Source organism: Spea bombifrons, chromosome 1 (assembly GCF_027358695.1).
Source record: "Spea bombifrons isolate aSpeBom1 chromosome 1, aSpeBom1.2.pri, whole genome shotgun sequence".
Taxonomy (NCBI): domain Eukaryota; kingdom Metazoa; phylum Chordata; class Amphibia; order Anura; family Pelobatidae; genus Spea; species Spea bombifrons.
In genome coordinates, this window is record NC_071087.1 from 92380998 (window position 1) to 92408851 (window position 27854).

Consider the following 27854-nt stretch of genomic DNA (forward strand, 5'->3'; position numbering starts at 1 on the left):
TCCTGTATACTGCAAGTACCCTATTTTCCAGCGTATAAGACAACTGGGCATATAAGACGACCCCCAACTTTTCCAGTTCAAATATAGAGTTTGGGCTATACTCGCCATATAAGACTACCCCTCTACCCAGTATATAACAACCAGCCAATCACGGCAAGCGATGTACCTTACTGGTGATTGGCTGGTTGTTGTATACAAAACCTGCTTGGATTGGATGGGTCAGCTCTCCCTTACATATGCCTGTCCACACACACATGTATAGACATACACTGCCCTCACACACCCCTTCCTTTACACAATTATACACGTACACACCAGCTTACAAACACACATATACACATACACTGCCCTTACACACACCTGTCCATACACATACACTGCCCATACACAGACATATACATACATACACTGCCCTTACACACACACGCATATACCGTATTGGCTCGGATATAGGCCGCCCCCGTATATAGGCCGCACCCTAAAAGTTTGGTGCTTTTTTAAAGAAAAAGTTTTTTTCTTTAAAAAGCACCAAAAAAAAACAAAAAACATTCTGCCACTCTGTCTCCCCCCCCCCCCGAGATATGCTACCACTGTCCTCCCTCCCCGAGATATACTGCCACTGTCCTCCTCCCCCCGAGATATGCTTCCACTGCCCCCCCCCGAGATATGCTGCCACTGTCCTCCTCCCCCCGAGATATGCTGCCACTGCCCCCCCCGAGATATGCTGCCACTGCCCCCCCCGAGATATGCTGCCACTGCCCCCCCCGAGATATGCTGCCACTGTCCTCCTCCCCCCGATATGCTACCACTGTCCTCCTCCTCCCCCCCCCGACTTACCGGAGCAGACTCCCGGGTGTCTTGCGGGGCCGGCGGGGAGCATCTACGCAATACGCGTATACAACCGGAAGTTGTATACGCGTATTGCGTAGATGTCCCCCGCCGGCGCCCCGCAAGACACCCAGGAGTCTGCTCCGGTAAGTCTTGGGGGCAGAGGTAAAACGCATCGTGTGGACGGTCACCGGCTGCGGCGATGCGGGTAAGCAACCCGGAGGCTGTTTACCCGCATCGCTGCAGCCGGTGACCGTCCAGACGATGCGCTTAGACAACCTCCCGTGCCGGTACTCCCCCCGTGGAAAGTGCTGGCAGGGGAGGCTGTCTGAGGACATCCGAGAGTAGGATGCAGGTCCCCTGCACCGTTGCGGGGGATCTGTATCCTAACCCCGCTGCCTGCCCGGCGCCCGGGACTGCATGTCCCGGGCGTCGGGCACTAGACCCCGAATATAGGCCGCACCCCCACTTTAAAGTCTTAAAGTGGGGGAAAAAAGTGCGGCCTATATTCGAGCCAATACGGTATATATATCTACACATACTAACATACGCCTGTCCATACATACACATTTATACACTGCCCTCACCACACACCCCTGCCTTTACACACACACACACACACACACACATATATATATATATATATATATACACACACACACACCAGCTTACAAACACACAAATACCTACACTGCTCTTACACACACCTGACCATACATACACTGACCTTACACACACATATATACACATACACTGCACTTACACCCCTTTCTCCCCATCTCTTACCTTTCTCATCTTCTATCTTCCATCCAGTTGTGGGAGCGTGAGACCTCTGCTTTACTGCTCTCTCATCACTACGCGCCGGAAATTGATGCCGAGCGCCGGGATATGACGTCATCTCTGCGCTCTACATCAATAGCCGGCGCGTAGTGATTAGGGAGCACGGAAGCCGAGGTCTGAAGTGCCAGACCTCGAGCTCCCTAATGTTGGGCTAGTTGGGTCGAGATCACAATCTTGCACCTACCTCGGCCCTGAAGACTGGCCCAGGGGAGGCGGCTTCTCCGCTTGCCCCTCCCCTAGAGATACGCTACAGTTTTAGGGGCTTCGTGGGGAATCTAGATTCTCCGGTCTGGCTAGGTAAGTTTGAGCACCCGGCGTATAAGACGACCCCCAACTTTTGAGAAGATTTTCATGGGTTAAAAAGTCGTCTTATACGCCGGAAAATACGGTATATGCTGGATAGTATAAGAAATTATAATAGAAAACTAATGACGCCAGTAGTAGTAGATGGCAGTAGTCATTTTTCAATGAATTTGTTCAAGATACAGTAGACATTGTTATCTATGCCTGACTAGCATCGGAGAAACAAATATCAATATATAATTCCCTTTTATAGATTGAAGCACAGATATATAGATTTATGTTTTTAAACACCACTTTCATGAACCTTTGCAACAAACACAGCCTTCTGCGTGTGTGTTTGTATGTGTGCATAATATGTATAAGAAGTTATGTGACACTTTACCATTAAACCAACAGGGACTTTTATGACGTCACATTCTAAACACATAGCCATTAATAGGTAGTTGATCCCCCTTATGGACCTTGCTTGTGCACTGGGGCACAGTCATGCTGGGATTGAAAAGAACCTTCCCCAGACTGTTCCCACTTTGTCCAAAATGTCTTGGTACGCTGAAGCATTAAGTTTTCCCTTCAATGGAAGTAAGGGGCCCAACCCCTGGAAAACAGTCCCAGACCATTATCCTTCCTCCATCAAACTTTACAGTTGGCACAATGCAGTCAGACAGGTACCGTTCTCCTGGTATCTGCCAAACCCAGACTCCCCAAAACAGAAAAGTATAATTCCTCACTCTACAGAACATGTTTCCACTGACCGGAGTCCAGTGGCATTCGATCCGACACTTGGCATTATACTTGATGATATGAGGCTTGCATGCAGCTGTTCAGCCATGGAAACCAATTCCAAGAAGCTCCCACCACACAGTTTTGGGGTGATATTAATGCCAGTGGAAGCTTGGAGCTCTTCAGCTATGAAATCAGCATTGGCCATGAGTATCGGTGACTTTCCGCTTCGTGACTGAGTTGCTGCTGTTCCTAAACACTTCCGCTTTCCAATAATACCCTTCACAGGAAGCTTGTTTGAGCAGGGCCCTCCTCACCTGTTGTCTCTGTTAGTCAATTTTTTATATTACCCGCTACTTGTTATGTCCTGTCTACCCATTGTACAGCGCTATGGAATTTGATGGCCCTATATAAAACAATAAATAATACCGTATTTGCTCGGATATAGGCCGCACCCGAATATATGCCGCACCCTAAAAGTTAGGTGCTTTTTTAATGAAAAAAGTTTCTGCCCTCCCCGAGATATGCTGTCACTCTATCCCGAAGATGTACCCCCCGAGATATGCTACCACTCTATCCCCCCCGATATATGCTGCCACTCTATCCCCCCCCCGAGATATGCTGCCACTCTGTCCCCAAGATGCCCCCCCACCAGACTTACCGGTGAAGACTCCACGGGGTCTTGCGGGGCCGGCGGGGGACATCTACCCATAACACGTATTCAACTTCCGGTGCCGGCACTTCCGCCGTGGGAAGTACCGTCAAGGAAGATTGTTCGCGCAGACGTTCACCGGCAGCGGCAATGCGAGCAGAAACAACCTCCGCTGCCGGCACGTCTGCACGATGTGCTTTAAAAATCTCCCTTGCCGGGACTCCCCCCGTGGGAATTCCCGGCAAGGGATATTGTTAAAGCACATCGAGCAGACGTGCCGGCAGCGGAGGTTGTTTATGCTTGCATCGCCGCTGCCGGTGAACGTCTGCGCGATGCGCTTAGACAATCTCCTGTGCCGGCACTCCCCCCGTGGAAAGTGCCGGCAGGGGAGGCTGTCTGAACGCATCCGAGAGTAGGATACAGATCCCCTGCACCACTGCAGGGGATCTGTATCCTAACCCCGCTGCCTGCCCGGCGCTGCCTGACGGGCGCTAGACCCCGAATATAGGCCGCACCCCCACTTTAAAGACTTAAAGTGGGGGAAAAAGTGCGGCCTATATTCAAGCCAATACGGTATATATATATATATCCCACCCAGTTTGCCACAGACCCTTGTAGTACAGCAGATATATATTGTGTGCGTATAAAAATCGATGTGATTTCCTGCAGATTCTTGGCATAAAGGTGCATTTTAAAGGTCAGATAAAACTTGCTGGGAATTTATGATTTTCTTTATTATTGCTGATCCCTGTATAGCAGGAATGATAAATTAAAAGGGATCTACATTGCTGTTTTGCAGTCCTCTTGCAAGCTTGGCTGCACTAAAGCTGTCAATGAAATACACAGGAGTGTGACCGTGAAAAGCCATGCTATGCATTATGCATGAGACTGTTTATTACTAGTCCAGCCCAGTGTTATCCGCATACACAGTATGATTCAATTTCACCCGCTGACTCTTCTGCAGGCTGTATCTTAAAAGCCTTCATTTGCACAGAATAATAATCCATTGGGACTGACTCACTGCTTGCTTAATTGGTAGGCATCAATACTTTAATTTTGTATTGCTGGCTTCTTGTCTGTGTAGTCCTAGTAAGTATGTACAAATAGCCCAAGTCTTCTTTCTTTGTAAATGTATTTTTACTGGAGTGGAAGATAAAATAGCCTCCCAGCAGAAGTGGTAGAGGCTAATTTAGCGAAGGAAGTAAACATGCACGGGATAGGCATGAGGCTACCCTGAATCTAAGACGAGACCAAGGGCTGGTTAAGGCCTGAGTCTTTACAGCAGGAAAAATGAACAGACTAGATGCCGAATGGTTCTCATCTGCTGTCAAATTCTTTGTTTTCTGTTTTTCTTCTCTTCAATGCTAATGATAGCCCATTGTGTGGTCTAGTCATCTGTCCTATTAGTTTCCTCATATGTTACGCAATAAAAACCGCAAGGTTTCATAACGAGCCACATAAGAGTTTCAAATGGACATGCTACTTGCAAGCATAGTGCATTTAACCCTTTGAATACTAGCTAAATAGGCGGCAAGTTATGTATCTCTTCCTTAGATGCACCATGTGCCCTTCACTATGTGATTGCGGAAAGTGATTGCTGGAAATACTTTTCTTAAGTGTCATAGGGCTGCGTGTTTTAAGAGTAAACACAGGACTTCCGTTATAGATGGATACCTAGAACATACTCTTTAACTAAAGGCTCCGCATGGGCAGAACAGAAGCCTACTGAAAATCATTTCCATCACTCTTACTATTTGGTGTGGATGTGGGGGGTACAATCTCGCAGTAGATTAGCTACATGTTGCCATTGTAGATGTTTTATGTTATGTTTTACTTACAGAGAAGCTACCGATTAGCCATTGACTGTTTTATTACATGTTAATTGGCAAAATCCTAAAAACAGACAGGATTATGGGCCTTGATGACAATGTTGATACAATGGAATTAGATTGTCTGGATTTAAATCAAGAAATGTCAAGACGTTTAGACATTTACATTAAAACCTAATATTTCTACAAGTTGCAGAATCCCCTTTTTTAAGATTTTGTGACATTTTCTTTCTGTGCTTTTAGACTTGAGTTTTTATATTTTTATTCTTTTGAGATGCTACAATTTTTCTCCTGAAGATATAGTATTTCTGCAAACGCATACAATTCAAGCAGAATCCAGTAACTGTGTATTCATCTGCTGATTGTAGGTCTAGATGATGTGTATGTATAGACATAGAGTCGCATTGTATGCAAGGTCTGCCTAAAACTGGCTTATAATGGAATCTCACATTGCACAGGAAATTTCAAGAATAAATGCATCCTTTTTATTAAGTATAATGTAAGAAATTAAATTGAAGTCATCGCGAGAACAAAAGAAAGTTGAAACGATGTCGCTTCTTTCAAATAGAAATTGTCATCTTATTTGTAGGATTAAATTAAGGTCTTGCACTATAAAATATAAATATATAATATATAAACTATATATGTTATTCATATATTGTAATTAAACGATAACACATTAAAATACTGTATGGAACTTTTGGAGTAGACGTGCCAAACACCAGATCTGCTACCCAGCTTTTGGTTCAGGTTTTCTTTAAGTGATATGTACATTTAAAAAAAAAAAAATACATTTTAGATTGCTGTGTAATTTATTCAGTTTTTTCTTACAGTTTTTTCTTACTAAGGAAGTTTGTTCCTCCAACGGAGACTGGAGTTGTGAGTTAGTCATTTGCATTCTTTTTTTTTCTTCTGTAATTATGTTCAGCTTTTTTTTATTTCTTATATTGTATTATATGTGAGATCTGGGATTTTTTAATATCTGGGACTTGGGATATTATATTGTAGAACCGCACCAAATCAAATTGGTCCTGAAATAATCTAGTATGAAATTACAAATTATTGTTCATGCGATCAATTGGGCATTTCATAAATTATATATATTCACTCCACTCTAGACAGGCTTATTTATTTAACCACCATCAAACAGTTACACACTAAGAACTACAGAGGGCCTGAAAAAGTCCATGCCAACACACTTAAAATAGAGCATTTGATCAAGTGCCTCTCACAAAGCAATTGGCCTTTCAAACTGAGATTCACTCAACCAAGTGCCTGATAAAGCAATCTGAGCAGAGGTTCTCATCCTTGGCACACTTAGTAGTACATGTCTTTGGGACCTGCTCAAAGACCGTGGTGGACCAATCCTTGTCACTCTGAAGACATGCTAATTAAAGAACCATGTTCACTCATGTAAGAAAAAACAAACATGCATACTGTGGGGGATATTGAATATCTCCTGTTTACAGAACTTGTTTAGAGTTTCGTAGACTCTTAAATATCCTCCAATGGTCTGGATACTTTTAAAATGTACAGATAATGTTCTTTCTATCTATAGAGAAAAGAACTGCCAGGGCTGTGCTATGTGATACATAGCAGGGCTCTACAAAACCAGGGCACCAAGTAGCCATGGGGACTGGAAACCAGGTAGCCAGGGCTACCATTGTGAATCTGGCACCCTATGCTTTCCTGTAGGGATGCGGTGAAGAAGGTACTGTGAGACAACCAGCAGGATCAAATAACTTGCATTACGTGACCACGGTGGATGTCTCACGGCACTGCTTCATCACCCCCCCCCCCAAGGAAAGGGTAGGGTGCCAGGTTCACAATAACAGAAGGTAGGCAGCGGCACGGCGGGTCTTTATGAGGTGTGTGGGGGTGAGTAGCGGATGTGTGTATACGTAAGTGTCAATCAGTGTGAATATGTATAGTTCTGGAGTCAGTCTGTAAGTAAATGTATAGGGCCAGAGTTATTATGTCTACTGTATTGTAGTGCCTGATTCAGTGTGTTTGGGTGGATAGTTTTAGAGTGTGTGTTTTTATATATCTATAGTGTTATCTAGTGTGTGCATGTGTATAAGAGTATAGCTTTAGCGTGTATGGTGTGACTGTGTATGTCAGCATATAATTTGTGTCACTGTATGGTGTTAGGGTGTGTAAGTGTAAGAATAATGGTTAAACATACAAGCTTGTATACCCCTTGTTATAAGGGGTTAACTGCAGTACCGTACAAAGTGGTGCAGCACTGAAGAAAGATGTGTTTTATGTTTGTATTTCCCAAATACACATCCATTAACTGCAGACCAAGGGGTAATATATGAAAATCAAAACATGATTGGGGAAGAAAAAAAGGTTTGGCTACTAAAATTTCTGGCTGTCTCCTAGAGCCAAACCATATTTATCGACCTGAATTATGGCATGTTCTCAAAAAAGAAAGTAATGCTGAGGATCCTTAAATAAAGAATTGATTGGATTATGGACACTTCTGTGTATTTCATGACATTTATATTTCTGAGGTTCTGTAATCTCTTAAAACGTCTTTTGGGGCAATGTTATGTTTTATTCATGACAGCACAGGCAGTCTCTTAACAAATCTGTTACAGCGATTAACGTTTAATACCAAGTAATTATATCACCTTACATAATGACATACGTCTATGTTACGTCTGCTTTGAAATTATCACCCTGATGGTTATTTGCCTTGGCCAGCAATTTGGCCTCTATTGACAAAGACTACTTTGTGCACAGTGAATACACCATAATGGGTTAATACTTCAATAGGTATGTTAAAAATAGCATAATACATATAGTATTTGTTTTATCCTCCAATTAATACATGTATGGCTACAAGGACGCAAGCAGAAGGTTAGTTGTACCTATCGTCCGTTCATTGCTCACTCTGCGATAGACATAGACCTTGGAGGGAGAATAGGGTGAAATAAAGCACATTTTATCAACAAATGAGCAAGACATGAAATGACTTCTTACTTATTGTGCCCCATGCTTTAGATAAGATGTGTCCCAAGGTGGCCATGTGGGAGGTGCAATGGAAGCCTCTGCTAGAACAGTACAGGCCCCCACTGACTTTACAGCTCCTTGGGCCTGTAAGGGGAGATCAGAGGATCTCCCCAGGCATCCCATGATCCCCACTGCTCGAAAAAGTACCCTCGATGTACAGCTTTTCTTAACGTTTTGGTGTCAAATATAATTAACTTTTAGAATTTAAGAATTATTATTAATTGTTTTACGTAGGACCATCACATTCCACAGTGCTGTACAACAAACATGTAAGTACCATCAGAAGTACCCCCAGGGGTGCACTTATGACGAATAAACAAGAAGCCATAATGTATGGTTTAGAATTTGTATTTACTTGTATTTGAATTGTCACTACAGTAGAGTGTATATGCACGTGGTAGCGGTTTTCATATCTTCACAAACCAGGGTGGAAGAATCACCAGTTACAAAGGAATAGACGTCCTCTTCTAAAGAAAAATTAGACAGCTTTCAGGTTTTTGATTAATGTGTGGATACAATGTAGGACAAGTGAAATGAAATTGCTCTTCTGATTGGAAAATAATGATTGTTTGTAGCAGAATGTTTTATTATGGGTTGTAGTAATGATAACCCAGACATACACAATGGCAGCTATGATTCACATGAAGAAGGCAGATACATTGAATTCACTTATAATGAGAAACAAATCGTGTGCAAATTAAGCGGTTTATGTTAACAACTTAGTCTATCATATCACCTTACCTTATGATTCACTTCAAATCGATCAATCTAATCTAGCAAAACATCTGAATCACTTTTCTTATTATACTATAACTATATTTAGTCTACTTGCCTTTTTTTGAAACATACTTCATGCAAATCTATTGTTTGTTCATGTTCAAGATTGAAGTTCCAGGATACAGTATATAAAGTAAATACAGAAAACAGAAATGTCATTTTTGGCTGTCACACATGTAGAACCTGTTTTCATGCAAACGACAGTTGCCAATTGTCCAGACGACGGGGCTATGTTCTATCCACAATGCAGTTTCACAGTACTAGAGATACTCTTTGTAGACGCTAATTAAGCTATTTCTCATATATTATAGTGGAAATGTAATTTAGGTATAATGGAGTTACCAGTATTGCAGGAGACATTGTCATGGTGGAACAAAGGCACCTGTTGTGCATTTTTGAGGGGCATCTCTGAAATGGGGATCATATACCGTATTCACTTCTTCCTTACCTGGTGTCCCTCTTTGTTTTAGGTGCTAAATTAGTTCATAAACCGGTGTGTTTAAATTGTCATTGATACAACCACCACACTACCTCTCACCCGTTCTCTGTGCCTTATGTTTGTCACCCCATTCCCTGAAGATTGTAAGCGTGTGAGCAGGGCTCTCTCCACCTAATGTATCGGTTTGTCTTAGTCTGTCAATTCTTGTCTTGTCATACCCCTTGAATATATGTATTGTATTATGCGCTGCGTAAATTGTTGGCGATATATAAATACAAGATAATAATTAATTAAACCATTTGTTAATATCTGGTTCTGTTGCCAATGTCCTCAAACTCTGGAAAGTATGTTTGTGGCTCATTGAGGTTTGTGTGGATACCTTTTTCTACTGTCATAGAGCCATTGCACTTCTCTCAATGTAGTTTTGCCCAACACATAATTGTAGAAGGTGTTTGAATAAAACAAACCTGTAAAAAGGATCGAATCATCATATAAATGCTGCTTAAAGCCCTATGACTTTCTAGGAAATGCCTTCAACCATATCATCTATAAAGTTATAACATTTATTCACGGTCAGTATTCAGTCTAGGGAAACACATGGAGAATGGAGTGCACTAATGTTACTGCTTCCTATCATGTCTGTGTTTAAAATAATTATTTTGGATTAAGGGCTCATCATGAAATCATGGGAATTCTGAGGTTTTTCGTATGCAAATTTTATGCAATGTTAACAAAACATTTAGTACTAATAATACAATATTTTCTTTTGAGTGTGGGTTATTTATTTAGTTGTAGATATGAGTCACAAACCGTTTTTGAAGCAGAAGTGAATTATTAAAGAGAACATGAAGCACAGAGGCTCTGTAATAGTGGCATATCCATTAATTATGTTTGAGCAATTTCATAAACTCTAATTAACTTCCTATGGGGGTTTTTTTTTGTTCTTTTCAGATTTCACTATTTGTGTCATTTCCCAATTAACTAGAAAGGATACTGATGTGCACCTGTCGTGAAATGACAGAATGGACAATGAAAAGGTGTCCGGGTCAAGATCCACCGCAGACTGTTTGTCTTGTGTGTTGGTGGTGATTTTAGCAGCAATTATAACACAGGGCTTTTCTATAACTGGCTCGCCGTCTTTCTCCTTCTCTGCTTCCTTTTTATTAATTTAATTGAAATGTCACTTTCGTTCCTTGCTCAGAGAATTAACTGCATTCTCCTAGGGAAGCTTCTTTTTTGCTTGAGTTAATAAATGTCACAGGACTTCTTGAAGCCAAACATCATCTTGGCTGTAATAAATAAATACATCTGTATAGCAACAGTCTTTCCTACATGCTTAGAGAAAATTGTATCGATACAATTTTGATAAAAAAATTAGTATATGGAATTATTAATTTAGGGATCTTTGTCACATTGAAAACATACAATTTATTTTGTCTTCTTTGGTAAACTCATGACATTATTATGGTTTTTATTTCTTGACGTAAGAATTGACTTTAACCTGTTTTTATGGTTTTGTTACAAATTAAGTGCAATAAAGCCAGCATGTTCTTGTCAGTTTATGAGAAACAAGCAACAAGTTAATAAAAAAATAAAGTAATATAGTAAAACAAGGATTTTTGTGTGTGTTTTGAGCAGTCTCCATCCCAGTGTCAAACAGAGTTTAGAAATAGGGCAGCCCTAACCATTTCAAGGAGGTACAGCTTTTACCCACCATCTCTCCACCTCAAAAAAAATGTCCTCCTGTTTTTTTGAGCCCAAAGAAGACTCTTTGATGGTAGTCTACTGAAGGAAGCAAGAGATCCATGCCCCTGCCTGAACAGGCGGCTTTTGCATTCAGAACATAGAGCATAGGAAGGGTCTCACAAATTCCATGGGCTGAGGTTATTTAATGAATCTACAAGCCTATGATATTGTTCTTTGCATTGTTGGTGATGGAAGGGTGCTGGGGATTGTGCCATTGTAAGACCACAGAGGAAAATCAGGTCCCCATTCTACTTCTTATCGGGCCACACTACCTAATGCTAGATATAGACTTTGCTCTCCTCCCTGGTAAAGCCAAGAATGGACCACTGAAGTCTTCAAAGACATATGGGAGCGAAATCCCCCACCAAAAAGCATAGTCTTCAGGCACCCGGCTCGGCTGTTTTATTTCCAGTGTGTATAAAATCAATCAAGGGGGTCACGTGCACAAACAAAAAAGTGCAATGTGCAGGAAAAACTAAAAGAAATAACAATTCCATGGTCTAATATTGCAATTCCAAAGCACTCGTTGCATGAAATGGCCTGGCTATGTCTTTGGTGGAGGGAACTGTGGTATCAAATCTGAAGAGAAAAACGGAAAATTAAAAAGGGCAATTACAAAGTGGCAACACAGAGGTATTTGTTTGGGAAGATCTAATGGGCCTTGTCCGTGGAGTTTTGTTGATTATAACTGTTTCTATTCATTTGTATGTCCATCTAACTAACCTGTTTGTCAATAAGCGTATGTTTATTGGTAGCTCTATTAGGTAACACTATACATTGTTTCAGTTTACAGTACGTAAAAACATATTTGAATGTTTTCCTATATTTCATTGCAGAAAGTGAGTGAGAAAGTTGGCGGAGCTGAAGGCACTAAACTAGATGAGGACTTTAAAGAGATGGAGAGGGTGAGTACATTTACTGTATTGTTTAAATACTACCACATTTTATTTATATCACCAGTGCTGTTGTACTAGGAGAAAATACAAACTTAACAATGACAATAAAACATATTATCCGTAACTTTAACACATGTTAAAACATACTAGTTGCAAGCTTACAGTCTATTATGCATATTATATGTGGTATTGGATTTCCTTAATATATATATATATATATATATATATATATATATATATATATATATATATAGGCTAATTATATTTTAATTTATATTAATTGTATTAGTTGTGTCTGTGGCTTTTTTTAAATAAGGCAAAAATGCCATCTGTCCGTGGCCAAGGCTTACCTTTGGGGCCCAGGGTTATTTTTAAAGGCGGCCCTGTGTTACTCACCTGTCCTCGGTTCCCACGTTGCCGCAACAGCCGCCGCGGAGGAGAGGGAGACCTCCCTCCAACGCACGGCCACCTCCGCAGCAGCCACCATGGAGGAGAGGGAGACCCCCCTCCAATGCACGGCCACCTCCGCAGCAGCCCCCACGGAGGAGAGGGAGACCCCCCACCGCACGGCCACCTCCGCAGCAGCCACCACGAGGGAGAGGGAGACCCCCCTCCACCGCAAGGCCGCTTCCGCTGCCTTCCTCTGAAGTGCCGCGCAGGAGAGGCAGACCTCCTGGTACACGGCGTCCTGCTGCTGCGCATGCGCGACCTCTAGTGGCGAACTCACATACTGGAGGAATTTATGAAGGGAGATTACGCCATCCACAAGATGGCCGCGAGTCACAGACACCGGAAGTGATGTCATGAGGGGCTGATGGGAGATTCAGACTTCCTCCGCGGTTCTCCATTTAAACCCCTCAGAGCAGTTTCACCTTTGCCTTCTGATGGTCGTCTATGCCTTGTGCTAGCACCCAGATAGCGTTTACCTGCCTGATTCCTGTGTTTGACCTCGGCTTGCCTGACTACGTTGTTTTCCTGTATCCTGACCTCGGCTTGTTTATCGTTTATCCTGATCTCCTGAATCCTGACTTCGGCTACGTTTATCGGCTATCCTGCTCTCCGGAATCCTGACCTCGGCTTGTCTGAACTTGTTCTGTCTTGGAGTCCTACCTGACTACGGTGTCTCCTATTTACTTGTACGTGACAGAATCAGAAGGCCATCATGAGACCCGCTTCGGTGGGACTTCAAGATCCGTGTGAGGCTCGGCTGGATGAGATGGATCATCGTCTGGAGCAGTTTACCCAGGCATTCCAGATCCTCCTTCAGCGCACTGATCCCGGATTACCGGCACAGTCTCCAGCAGTAGCACCTCCGCCAGCCTCCCGCCTGGCTCCAGTCTCCATGGTTCATGCTCCTACGAACCTTCCGCCACCACAACGTTATGGAGGAGATCCTACTACTTGTCGTGGTTTCCTTAACCAATGCGAAATTCATTTCGAACTTTCTCCTTATGCCTTTGCTTCTGACCGCGCTAAGGTGGGATACGTAATTTCGCTCCTGACCGACAAGGCCCTGGCATGGGCTTCACCTCTGTGGGAGAGAGACATTTCGGTGGTTCGTTCCTACTCCGAATTTGTGTCTGCACTACGTTCTGTATTCGACGTTCCAGGCAGGAGTTCCACTGCTTCGTCCTCTCTTTTCAATATTCGCCAAGGGGAACGTTCTCTGATGGACTATGCTATAGAATGTCGCACCCTAATGGCTGAAGTGGATTGGACTAATGAAGCACTGATTGCAGCCTTTTTGCACGGGCTATCAGAGGCTTTAAAAGACGAGATTGCTGCTCGAGATCTACCGTCTGACCTAGACTCTGTAATAGCTTACATCACACAGATTGATCTTCGACTCCGTGAGCGACAGGCACAGCGGGACGACTTGAAAGCACTTGACAGAGGAGTTCGTCATCTTGTGCGTGCTGTTCCCCAGTTCATACCACCACCTATGAATTCCTCCGCCTTTGAGGAATCCATGCAACTGGGGACTACCCATTTGTCAGAGCAAGAGAGATCCAGGAGACACAGAGAGGGGCTCTGTTTGTACTGCGGCACGGCAGGGCATTGGGCAAGTTCTTGTCCTAAGAAGTCGGGAAACGCCAGCACCTAGAGTGGTTCAGAGGACCTGCTTTGGGTGTGCTGGGTATGTCCTCTGACTCAAGTAACACTCGAATGACTGTTCCGATTCGGGTGTCCTGGCCCGCGGGGTTTGTTTGCACAGAGGCCTTTCTGGATTCGGGTGCTGCTGGGAACTTTATCGATGCCGGTTTCTGTGACCAACAGCATATTCCCACGACACTTAAGGACATTCCTGTGAGACTCGAGGCCATTGATGGCAGACCTCTGCATCCTGCCCAGGTCACCCATATTACTACACCGGTGACAATCTCCGTGGGCATGATTCATAATGAGACGCTTCAGTTCCTGGTTATCTGCTCTCCCTCTACTCCAGTCATTCTGGGCTTTCCGTGGCTACAGACACACAATCCCACCATCGATTGGACTACTAGAGAGATTACCTCTTGGAGTCGAACGTGTGAGGAGCATTGCATCAAACCAGTCAAACTGGCCAGTATGTCCTCTGACTTGGAGACCGTTACTACAGCTCTTCCCAGACAATACCAGGAGTTTGCGGATGTCTTTGACAAGAGGGAGGCAGAGAAGTTGCCCCCACACAGACCGTATGATTGCCCGATTGATCTCCTTCCAGGTACTATGCCGCCCAGAGGCCGGGTCTATCCGCTATCCGTTCCTGAGACCAAGGCTATGGAGACCTACATCGAGGAGAATCTCAAGCGTGGCTTTATCCGTCGGTCTACATCTCCTGCTGGTGCTGGGTTCTTTTTTGTTAAGAAGAAGAATGGAGAGTTGAGACCGTGCATTGATTACAGAGGGTTGAATAAGATCACAAGACGTAACTCCTACCCGATTCCCCTCATCTCTGAACTATTCGACAGGTTACGAGGGGCTACGATCTTTACTAAACTGGATCTTCGTGGGGCCTATAACCTTGTCCGTATCCGTGCCGGTCATGAGTGGAGAACTGCGTTCAATACGCGTTCGGGACACTATGAGTATCTAGTCATGCCGTTCGGATTATGTAACGCCCCGGCGGTGTTTCAGGACTTTATCAATGACTGTCTCAGAGATTTCCTCCAGCAGTTTGTCGTGGTCTATTTAGACGACATCCTCATTTACTCTACAGACTTGCCTTCTCATCGCGAACAGGTCCGTCGTGTACTGTCCCGTCTTCGGCAACACGGATTATTTGCTAAATTAGAGAAGTGCGTCTTCGAGACTCGCAAAGTGACGTTTTTGGGGTACGTTATCACTCCTGAGGGGTTCGACATGGATCCATCCAAAGTTCAAGCAATCAAGGACTGGCCGCAGCCCGGGAGCCTCAAGGCTCTTCAACGTTTCCTTGGATTTGCCAACTATTATCGGCGTTTTATTCGCAACTACTCCAAGATCGTTGCACCTCTAACGGACTTGACAAAGAAAGGTGCCAAAGTCGCGGAGTGGTCTTCGGAGGCAGTGTCTGCATTCACTATTCTCAAGGAGAGATTCACGTCTGCCCCGGTGCTACGGCATCCCAACCCGCATCTACCGTTTGTCCTGGAAGTAAATGCTTCGGAATCTGGGGTTGGTGCCGTTCTCTCTCAACGCGCATCATACAGCGGACCGCTGCACCCTTGTGGGTACTTCTCTCGGCACTTTTCTGCGGCTGAGAGGAACTATGACATCGGGAATAAGGAGTTATTGGCTGTCATCCTTGCTTTGGAGGAGTGGCGTCACCTGCTGGAGGGAGCCTCTGTACCTACCTTAATTTTGACAGATCACAAGAACCTCCAGTACATGGAATCTGCTAAATGCCTCAATCCACGCCAGGCTAGATGGGCCTTGTTTCTATCCCGATTTCCGTTTGTGTTGACGTATCGTCCAGGCTCTAAGAACACCAAGGCGGATGCATTGTCCCGTATGCATACGCGACCAGAGGAGGAGAATGGGGAACCCGAACCCATTATTCCCCCTGCCAAGGTCATCGCTGCCATTCATCTACGTGGGTATACTCCCCTGCTGGATCGTATTTCTCGCTTTCAAGGACAAGCTCCGCCCTCCTTACCTCCTGGGAAACTATTTGTGCCTCCTAGCTTACGCACCCTTGTGCTACGCACGCTTCATGGCGCTAGAACCTCGGGACATTCTGGAGTAGCGCGCACCAAGGACCTGATTTCTCGAGCTTTTTGGTGGCCCCACTGGGGGAGGGACACTACAGCCTTCGTCCACTCATGCACCAAATGCGCTGCCAATAAGTCCTGTCGTACACGTCCTGCTGGACTACTTCAGCCACTCCCTTGTCCCTCGGTTCCTTGGACTCATGTGGCCATGGACTTTATTGTCGAGCTGCCTCCTTCAAAGGGCCATACCGTGATTCTCGTGGTGGTTGACCGCTTTTCAAAGATGGCTCATTTTATCCCGCTTAAGAAGCTTCCCAACGCCTCTACTTTGGCGGATGTGTTCATTCGGGACATCGTTCGCCTGCACGGCGTACCGTCTGAGATTGTGTCGGACAGAGGGACCCAGTTTGTTGCTAGATTCTGGCGCGACTTTACTAAGTCCTTGGGAATCACCTTGGCTTTCTCCTCTGCGTATCACCCTCAGACGAACGGCCTGGTGGAGAGGACTAATCAGCACCTAGAACAGTACTTGCGCCTCTTTATTAATGACCACCAGGATGACTGGGCCGATCTACTGCCGTTCGCTGAATTTGCGAGGAACAACACACTCCAGGAGGCTACCAGGATCTCTCCGTTTTTCTGCCTTTATGGCCTCCACCCGCAGTCTCTCCCAGGGACTTTACCGGTTTCACCTGTTCCAGATCTGGAGGAGAGACTCGCTTCCATCCGTGCCACCTGGGCCTCTGTTTACTCCGCCCTGGAACGTGCTGCTCAGCTCCAGCAGAGACAGGCCAACAAGAAGCGGTCTCCCAATCCCTCGTACCAACCCGGTGATAGGGTTTGGTTGTCCACGCGGTTCCTGAGACTCTGGGTTCCTTCTATGAAATTGGCTCCGCGTTTTATTGGGCCCTTTCCGGTTCTACGCCGGATTAATCCGGTGGCGTACGAACTCTCGCTCCCCAGAACGCTTCGTATTCCTCGGGTATTTCACGCCTCCTTGCTGAAACCTCTAGTCTGCAACCAGTATACCCGAGGGGCACAGTCTACTGCTGAGACTTCCAGGAGGGGTTTGGAGAGTCGTATCCCCCAGGCCATTCTTGATTCCCGGTGACAACAAGGCAGTCTACAGTACCTCGTACAGTGGAGAGGACTCGGTCCAGAAGAACGTTCCTGGGTACCAGCGGCACGCCTTTCAGTACCACAATTGATACGTGCCTTCCACGCAAGACGCCCTTCTCGTCCTGGTGGTCGCCCTGAGGGCGCCCTTTTGAGAGGGGGTACTGTTACTCACCTGTCCTCGGTTCCCACGTTGCCGCAACAGCCGCCGCGGAGGAGAGGGAGACCTCCCTCCAACGCACGGCCACCTCCGCAGCAGCCACCACGGAGGAGAGGGAGACCCCCCTCCAATGCACGGCCACCTCCGCAGCAGCCCCCACGGAGGAGAGGGAGACCCCCCACCGCACGTCCACCTCCGCAGCAGCCACCACGAGGGAGAGGGAGACCCCCCTCCACCGCAAGGCCGCTTCCGCTGCCTTCCTCTGAAGTGCCGCGCAGGAGAGGCAGACCTCCTGGTACACGGCGCCCTGCTGCTGCGCATGCGCGACCTCTAGTGGCGAACTCACATACTGGAGGAATTTATGAAGGGAGATTACGCCATCCACAAGATGGCCGCGAGTCACAGACACCGGAAGTGATGTCATGAGGGGCTGATGGGAGATTCAGACTTCCTCCGCGGTTCTCCATTTAAACCCCTCAGAGCAGTTTCACCTTTGCCTTCTGATGGTCGTCTATGCCTTGTGCTAGCACCCAGATAGCGTTTACCTGCCTGATTCCTGTGTTTGACCTCGGCTTGCCTGACTACGTTGTTTTCCTGTATCCTGACCTCGGCTTGTTTATCGTTTATCCTGATCTCCTGAATCCTGACTTCGGCTACGTTTATCGGCTATCCTGCTCTCCGGAATCCTGACCTCGGCTTGTCTGAACTTGTTCTGTCTTGGAGTCCTACCTGACTACGGTGTCTCCTATTTACTTGTACGTGACACCCTGATTATATTTTGCATTTCTTTATTCACTATATTGAAAAGCAGACTGATATTTTACTTTCTATTTGTTTTGGTTCACTAATTATAGGTACATGTACATTAAGTTCTTCCACTCTGATGGGCAAATAAGATTTTGAAAAAATAGTTAGCCTGTGCTCTAGATGTGACAAAATAATGTCTCAAATGTTGGCACTGAAAATGTATTTTGCATTTTAAGGCTTATTTTAGTTAATGATTGAACCTTTGATATCCCTACAATTCCAACTTCTTCAAGCAAATTTCTAAATACATAATGGAAATTGCTAAAACAATAACAAATCAATAAGGTCATGCTTTATTCTTTCAATATGATGTTATACTGTGATCAGAGAAGGTCAAGTACTCTGACCCTAACTCAAATTTTGGGGTGGAATATCACCTATATATATACTATTGGTAACATTTCTGTTACCCTACTGTTTGAGAAGGTGACAGATGTACCTTCTTTAGTCTTGTAGCACACATATTAGGGATCATTTATAAAGAACAATACTTTTGCAAATAGGTAAATGGGGACTGTCATAGAAACCTAGGATTTGAAGCCTGATAGGAGCTGTTTGTCCCAAATGGTCTACCTGTTTTTTCCTGCTTTAAATATCGAAACCTTAATTAGTCCCTAGTCTTGTCTCAGATTCATGCATGTTTAAATTCCCATATGGTGTTAACCTCTACCACATCATATTGGACGCTTTTCCACCTGTCTACCACTCTCAATAAAGTAAAACTTCCTTACATTACATATAAGCCTATGATCCTCTAGTTTTGGATTATGACCTATTTTAACATTTCTCCTCTGTTGCAATGGCAATAGGAACATTCCATTGGTAGTGTTGATAGTGGCTTCACATTGCTAGTACTGGACTTTAAATAGAACCCTCATTGTGATAGTGGTCTTTATAAAACCTAGGCTTTAAGATAAAATCCTAAAAAACTGCACAACTGCAATTTTTTTCCAGAATTGTCCTGCTCTTGAATGTCAGGTCATTATGACCGCACTTATAAGCATGCTAAGGGTAGTCTTGTGCCCAAACCTGGGATAGACAACTTTTTTTGTGGATAGAATATACAGCAGCTGGGATTCCATAGTGTCCTTCAAACAAGGGAATTCCCTAGTAAGCCATCCGTTTTGCTTCTGAAACAAAGTACCAACCCATTGATTACTCACAGCTGAAAGCTAGCAGCAGGGGCAAATAACTACCTTTTACATTTTAAGTATAATAATGAAGCGACAAAGGGCTATAACAGTTAAAGCTGGCAACATAATTTGTGATGTAATAACAAACCACCATGAAGATCACCAAAACCAACTAAAATAAAAATGTGTTACAGGATTCAATAGCAGGCATAACTCTATCACAACTAATTCAGTTGAATTAAATGACAATCCTGTTGTAATCCTTGTATAGATTACTAATAAAAAACATTAGATGACAAACTGTACCACCGTTTTTTTTGTTTACTTGATTCTGGGTCAGTATATCTGATTTTTTTTTTCTTTTTCTGTTGGTATAATCTTTTTTCCGTTACATTGCTATTTAATTACTTGTAATCTCCCATAAAATTCAACCCAGCGATAAGTAATTCTTATCACATAATGCATCCAGACACATAATTATGAACATAACAGAGTCTTGGTGCTAGTGCTCGCTAATAGCAGAAGCAGCTCTCTCTGTTTCATGACATGACAGGGGTAGCCTCGACTCTCGGGCTATGTCATCCAGATAACCACCCCCCAATAAAAACACAGACACGAAATGTGGGATGAATAAAGGCCACAGCCAATTTATTAACGTCATTGCCACGCAACCTGTAAACATAAAAAGGTGCATTAACACGGCAATGACCCAAATACCATAAAACACCCGTAAGCTTGCCAGGGCCAACCGGGGCCGAACCGTAAGCATAACCGTATGGGAGGGCATACCATGATGCCCCTCCCCCACCTGAGGTTCCAGCAACCGCCCAGCCAGGAACCTCCCACCGAGACTTGAACACCAGTGGCAATAACCACATAACACCCCCCGGCAACCTGGCAAGCTACCGCCCCCTCGGCTGTGACAAAATCCTGAAACAAAACAAAGAAAATTAGTAACAAGGACACACATCCACATGAAACACCACAAATAAAGGGAGGGAGGGTGGGACAAACACACCGGGTATGCTGGCACAACAAAAAGCCCCGAACCACCTTAAGCCCCATCCTTATATACCCCCTTCACTTCCTCCCCCTCCCCACTGAACTTTCTATGACCCCCTGACCTAGCCCTGCTCTGCATCCCTGTCAAGGCCCCTTCCGTTCCATTCTGACTACACGGGCATCATGACAGGGGTAGCCTCGACTCTCGGGCTATGTCATCCAGATAACCACCCCCCAATAAAAACACAGACACGAAATGTGGGATGAATAAAGGCCACAGCCAATTTATTAACGTCATTGCCACGCAACCTGTAAACATAAAAAGGTGCATTAACACGGCAATGACCCAAATACCATAAAACACCCGTAAGCTTGCCAGGGCCAACCGGGGCCGAACCGTAAGCATAACCGTATGGGAGGGCATACCATGATGCCCCTCCCCCACCTGAGGTTCCAGCAACCGCCCAGCCAGGAACCTCCCACCGAGACTTGAACACCAGTGGCAATAACCACATAACACCCCCCGGCAACCTGGCAAGCTACCGCCACAAGCCCATCCCTTGACTCCTCAAGCCGGATGGGCTCCCCCACACAACAAGAAAATGGCCTTCTCAATCCCACCAGCAACCGCCAAATTAAACAGATCTGACCCGACATCCGTCAGATGCACCCCATCAGCAATAAAAAGGCCCGTCCGCTCCCCCTCCAAATCCACATGCCGCACCACCACGCCCAGCTGCTTCCTAACAAAACCAGCCATAAGTTTGTTAACCTTCCCCCGGCTCCGCTCCATCGCAGCCGCATCCCGCGCCCAGCGCCAAGCCCCCCGGGGAAGCATCTCAGACCACACCAATTTGACACCAGGAAGCAGCTCCAACAACCGTAACACATCCTGGCGCATCCTCCAAACCAATTCCCGCTGGGGCAAAACCCCCATGTCATTACCCCCAGCGTGAATGACCACAATATCTGGCCGAACTCCCAACCGCAGGTACTTTACCACAGTCAATAGAACACCGTCCCACAACATACCCCTCACACCAAACCACTTCACATGCACCTGGTCAGCAGAGAAGCCCAGCTGCAAACCGTTCCTCCTAACTGCGGCTCTCCTTCGGGCCCAGTAAACATGCGAATGGCCGATGATCCATGCCACCAACGGAGTACCTGCAACAAAGGAAAAGGAACGAAAGTGTACCGAGAGCATACCTAACCAAAACAAACCTGTGAAAAAACAACCCATCAACAAACCAACCTGTGAGGGCGAACATACCTACTAAAACAGGCGGATTCCCAACGGCCAATACGCCGCACCACCTCCTCGCTAAGGCCCAGCTGCGCAGCTTCCGTAGCAGCCCCTATCCGGAACGAATGAGTCCCAAATTCCGACTCCCGGAAACCCAAACGCGCCAAACCAAGACGCATGACCGACAAAAACTGAAAACGCGACAGAGAGGACAGATCCCTGTGCACCAACAAAGACACACCACCCAGCGGTCTCACCTCCAAGAACGCCTGTACACATCTCACAGGACAAATCTCATCCCCCACCAGCGCATGCAGCCGGATCTGCTTCCCCTTACCAAAGACGTCCGTCTTCGACCTCCGCAACCAAACCAACACCTCACCCTCACCACACACCACATCCTGAACCGCCAAACCCCCTTGCACCGATTTACGCGGGCTAACCAACTCAGATACCCGAAAGACACCGAAAAAAGCCAACACAAACGCTGCCCGAAACAACAACACCTCAAACTCATCCCTGCACACCGCCCCCAAGACCCCACACAACCTCCGCAAAATGGCCGCGGACAAGGGACGCCTGGAATCCGGAACCCTACGACCCTTCCTGATCCCACGCACAACCTGCCTCACCACAAAGTGTTTAGTCAAGTCTGACCAGCCCATCAATTTAAAACGAAAAGCCAAAGCTGTCATGCATCTATCAACCCGTGCCGGGGAGGCACCCGACACTGCCAAGCGCACCAAAAACCACAAAAGCACATCCAGCCGATCCCTCTCCCCCATAACTCCCCCCGCGGCAACCACCAAACCATCCCATTCCCCCCAAACCTTCTCATAAGCAGACCACGTAGCCGGGGCCAACGAAGACCTCACCCATCCTGCAAGCACACGGTCCCGAGCCTCCACATCACCTCCGGGCAAGGCAAGCCCTCCGCGTCCGCTGCAGGCGCCACCCGCCGAAAACGCTCCCACTGAAACCGAGAAAGGGAATCAGCAATCACATTCAAATGCCCAGGAACATGCCGCGCCCTGAAGGAAACATTCAACTCCATGCACAACAACACAAACCAGCGCAACAAGCGCACCACCGCAGGAGAGGAGGCCGACAACGAGTTTACCGAATGGACAACAGCCAGGTTGTCAGTATAGAAAATAACCCGACGATCTCGCATCCCCCAACCCCACAACATCAAAGCCACCACCAGCGGGAACAATTCCAGGAAAGCCAAATTCCGAATGAGAGGGCTAGACAACCACTCAGCAGGCCACCGGGCCGCACACCAACGCCCCCTAAAATATGCCCCAAAACCCACACTCCCAGACGCATCCGTGTACAACTCCAGCGCCTCCGCCGTGACCGCAGCGGATTGGAAAAACACCTTCCCGTTAAAACGAGCAAGGAAAACCTCCCAAACGGCTAAATCCGCCTTCATCGCCGCCGAAACCCGCACACGGTGATGTGCTGCACGAACCCCAGCCGTGGCCCGAGACAACGAACGGGAAAAAACCCTGCCCGCCGGAATAATCCGGCACGCAAAATTGAGACGCCCAACCAACGATTGCAGCTGCCGCAAAGTCACCTTCCGAGCCGACCGCACCTCAGCCACCACATCCCTCAACGTCCGCAGCTTATCCTCCGGAAGACGACACATTCCAGCCACAGAATCGATCTCCAAACCTAGAAAACTGAGGCAGGTAGTCGGGCCCTCAGTTTTACCCTCAGCCAACGGCACCCCAAACGACCGCAACACCAACTGCAAAGTACGGAGCAAATGCAAGCAAAGCCCGGAATCCCCCGGACCCACACACAAAAAATCGTCCAAGTAATGAACCAAGGACCGGCAACCAGCCTCCTCCCGAACAACCCATTCCAAAAAAGAACTAAATTTCTCGAAATAAGCACACGAAACCGAACACCCCATAGGAAGACATAAGTCAACATAAAACGCCCCATCAAACCAGCATCCCAACAGATGCTGGCAGTCAGGGTGAATCGGCAGCAGCCGGAAAGCGGACTCCACATCTGCCTTAGCAAGCAACGCCCCCGGCCCAGCATCCCGCACCAAATCCACCGCTTTATCGAAAGAGGTATAAGACACCGAACACAAATCCCTGGCGATATCATCATTAACCGAACTCCCCTTCGGATAAGACAAGTGATGGATTAGCCGGAACTTGCCAGGCTCCCGCTTTGGAACCACCCCCAGCGGGGAAACCCGAAATCCCGCAAGCGGCATTTCCACGAAAGGGCCGGCCATACGCCCCAAACCAACCTCCTTACCCAACTTATCGCGCACCACCTCTGGATACAGCGCTACCGACTTCAAATTACGTCGCAACAAACGCACCCCCCTGGGCACAAACGGAATCCGAAAACCCTCCCTAAACCCCGCATCCAAAAAGGCAGCATCAGCCCTATTGCCGTAGCGGCTTAGCCACGGTAGCATCGCGACGTGACTCACCGGAGTCGCCCCCTTTCGCCCCAGCCGCGCCCCCCCCGGCACCACTTCGGCCACGCTTGAAACATTTTGACAGGGCATGAGACCCACCGCACCCGGAACACTCATGCCTAAATTTGCAAGAGGCTCCCCACTTGCAGTGGCTGTCATTGAACAACCAACAGGTACCCTTACGTCCAGCGGCCGACGAGGCCCCCTGTCCCCCGCCGGCCCCACCTGGAAAGGGCGACGCCTTTTGGGCCATCATTAACTTCAACCAGAGCGGCAGATCCATCTGATCCCACCGCATGCCCTGGTTAGCTGCCAAACGCTGACGAAACTGCTCGTCATAGCGCCACCAAGCCAATCCACCATAATTGCGGTACGCCTCCCAAATCCCATCCACATAACAAAACAGGGCAGAGCACTTATCAGGAGTTTTCTCCCCGATAACACTCGCCAGAATGCAAAAGGCCCGCAGCCAATTCCCAAACGTCTTAGGCAACTTACGATACCGCTTTTTCTTTTCCTCCTCCTCCTTCTTCTTATCCTCCTTCTTGTCATCCTCTTTGGAGTCCAGCGACTCCTCCAGAGGAAGCAAAGAAAACAACTCCACGTACTCCCCTTTCCAAATCCTCTCCTTAACCTCAGATTTCAAATGAACGCCAAGAGGCCCCGCAAAAGAGACGTAAGCCGTCTGTCTCGCCGACTCCGGCACACCACACTCACCAGCCCCCGCAACCGCAACCCCATCCCCAGCCGCACCGCCAGCCAACCCCTCACTGGCAGGCTCAACAACAGGCGAAGACGACTCACCAACCGCCACAGACGCACCCACAACCGGTGCTACAACCCCACCGGGCGCAACCACACCCGGCGCCCACGCACGCTCGACGCCGCCAGCAGAGCCGCCACTCTGCTGCCTAGCCCCCCAGGAATCCACCAACAAACGCAACCCCTCCAACAACCCCACAAATGAGCCACCATCCCCCCGCTCTCTCGAGCCAGCGCGAATAGATAAACCAGGGTACTCACCACCAGACCCCCCCGGCCGTGCCGGACCGCTGAGCCGTGACATCCTGATCCGCTGGTCTTGAAACCCCGGGAGAAGCTGCCTCGCTCCGTGCCGAAAACCGCTCCCTGGGCTGCAATGTGGAGGAATCCCGGCGTCTAACCTCTGAGCCAGACCTGGAACGAGAAAGGGCCCTGGATACACCTGCAGATAAAGACCCCGCCTCCCACCTCCCACACCTAACGGAGGACCGAGAACGAGAACGACTACACCCCCGCGGTGAACCAGTAGGAGCACCGGCAACCGCGACGGAAACAGACCCAGACCGGCAAGACCGGAAGGACTCACGGGACCCCCGCCTAGACCTCAAACCCCCGAAAGACCGAACAGGGGAGCGGCCCCGCACCGGAGCCCCACGGGACAGCCGCCGAACAGAAGGACTACGCCGAGAAACCGCCGCAGACCCAGAAATACTGCCCCCACCGACCCTAACCTCTGAGAAAGGGGACCCCCGCTCCCCCCGCACAGAAAAAGAAGGGGTGCCGTCCGACCCCCCCTGCACGCCATCAGCAGACCGAGAATCCTCCTGAAGCCGCCTGGACCGTCTGGAAGAGAAGGGACTGGACCCCCTACCCCCCCCCCGACCGGAGGGGGATGCAGACAAATCACGGGGGGCCGGACGTCGAACCACCCGACCCCCCCGAGACCGCACACCAGAAGGGGAACCCCCCACAGGCCCCCCCTGCAACCCCTCCCGATCCGTAGAACCCCGAACTTGCCTGGCCGCAGCACCCGCCGTCCGCCGGCCTCCAGACCTTGCAGGCCGCAGCACCTCCTGAGCACGGCCGTCCTGCCTCAAACGGTTCCCGTCGCCGCTCCTGAGCCGCTTCTGCACCGGCGAGCTGGAAGACAAGCTCCCGGAGCTACCGGCACGATGCCGTGACGCACCTCCTCCAGGCTCCGAGCACGCAGATAAGACCTGGCTCCCACGCTGTGCAGACAGAGGGCCTCTCCTCCCCGGGACGCCGCTCCCCGTCCGGCTGACGTCGGCAGCCCGACTGCTCCTCCTGCTCCGAACCGGCAACGCCACTTCACCCCCGCTGTCCGCAGGGGCACTGGAATCAGCCTGCCGCGACCGCGCAGGCCGCGGGCCTCTCTCACCCGGGACGCCGGTCCCCGTCTGGACTACCCCGGCCGCCGATGCAGCCGGGCCGCTCCTCCGCTCACTCCTGCCGCCGTCAGCTCCACCACCATCAGCCCTCCGACCATCAGGGGCACTGGGACTCAGCCGCTGTGGAGGCCTGGAACGACGAACCGGACGTCCTGAAGCACCGGTCAAGCCCAGGATCGGCCCCAGCTGACCCTCCAGCCACGCCGCTCCTCTCTGCTCCACCGCTGCCCGCACACCTTCCAGCAAACGTTCAACCGCAGGATCCATCACCGCACCTGCAAAGGAGACAAAAGAGAGAAAAAACCAGCGCGCACAGGGAAGGAAGACAAACACACCGGGTATGCTGGCACAACAAAAAGCCCCGAACCACCTTAAGCCCCATCCTTATATACCCCCTTCACTTCCTCCCCCTCCCCACTGAACTTTCTATGACCCCCTGACCTAGCCCTGCTCTGCATCCCTGTCAAGGCCCCTTCCGTTCCATTCTGACTACACGGGCATCACTACATTGTGTATCCTGTGGAGAACCACAAAAGTACAGGTGCCTCCCAATTAAACCTTTACTTCTGCCGTATATAGTATTAGAAGCACATATAGCTACAATAATGCCATCTTGTACTATGTCATTAACACTCCCGCTGTCTTCCCTTTAAATTTAGCACATGAGTGGATTGGAATCAAGCCTAATTACAATTTTCCTCTTTCGCCTTAAGAAAATATTAAAAAGAAAAAACTGCAAAGAACAAAGTGCATATCAAATATGCTCATAAAAATGTTAAAAGGGAGCTTCTGCTGTTTCCCGGTTGGTGGTGTAGCGCTATCCTCCAATGCCATCGTATGCCCCATGTGTTAGGCCATGCATTGCCTGAAAATGTCTTTTTCTGCAAGATGTGGCTTCCATATGGGATTTAGGACCCCATTTGTGAAAATGAATATTGAAGAGTATCAGAGGCTCACATGAATATAAGTTATAACTAATAATTATCGAGATCTAAAAGAAACATTACTACATTATTATTTTCCTACTTAAAGCTTTGTAAAAAGGATGTGGGCAGGATGGTCGAGTTCTCTTTTAACATCTGCTGTGGAAGGCGGCTGACACTGTTTAATCACTACTCAGTTTGGGTTTTAGAGTGGTGTTGATTGTAACATGAAATTATACATCAGAAAATAATTGAACACTAAACATTTAATGTTTTATTCCCTTCATTTTTATTGTAGAAAGTTGACGTGACCAGTAGGGCTGTGATGGAAATAATGACCAAATCGATAGAATATCTCCAGCCTAATCCAGGTAATAACAATAATGTGCAAACTGTATTATATCTGCAATGTTTAATAATGCATTGTTTATGATATATATATCAGAATAATTGATTATGGTTTGCACAAGACATTTTAATCTTTATCTGAGCTGTGCTATAATCTGCCTGTGCTAGGGTAAATTGACTGAACTTGGTCCTCAGGTGTCTTCGACTCTACAGGTTTGCATAATTTTACCAATTACCATACTTGCTGTCAACATTGATATATGAAAATTACTGATA

The 27854-nt window shown here is 47.4% G+C and overlaps 1 protein-coding gene across 1 annotated transcript in view; it reads left to right on the forward strand.

Annotated features, from left to right (window-relative positions):
- The window catches only part of SH3GL2 (SH3 domain containing GRB2 like 2, endophilin A1), an 80942-nt gene that overhangs the window by 40897 nt on the left and 12191 nt on the right, over nt 1–27854 (forward strand). Inside the window, exons 2-3 of the mRNA XM_053465897.1 lie at nt 11989–12057; nt 27529–27601. Coding sequence (XP_053321872.1) covers nt 11989–12057; nt 27529–27601 — 142 coding nt within the window. The remainder of the gene's footprint in view (nt 1–11988; nt 12058–27528; nt 27602–27854) is intronic.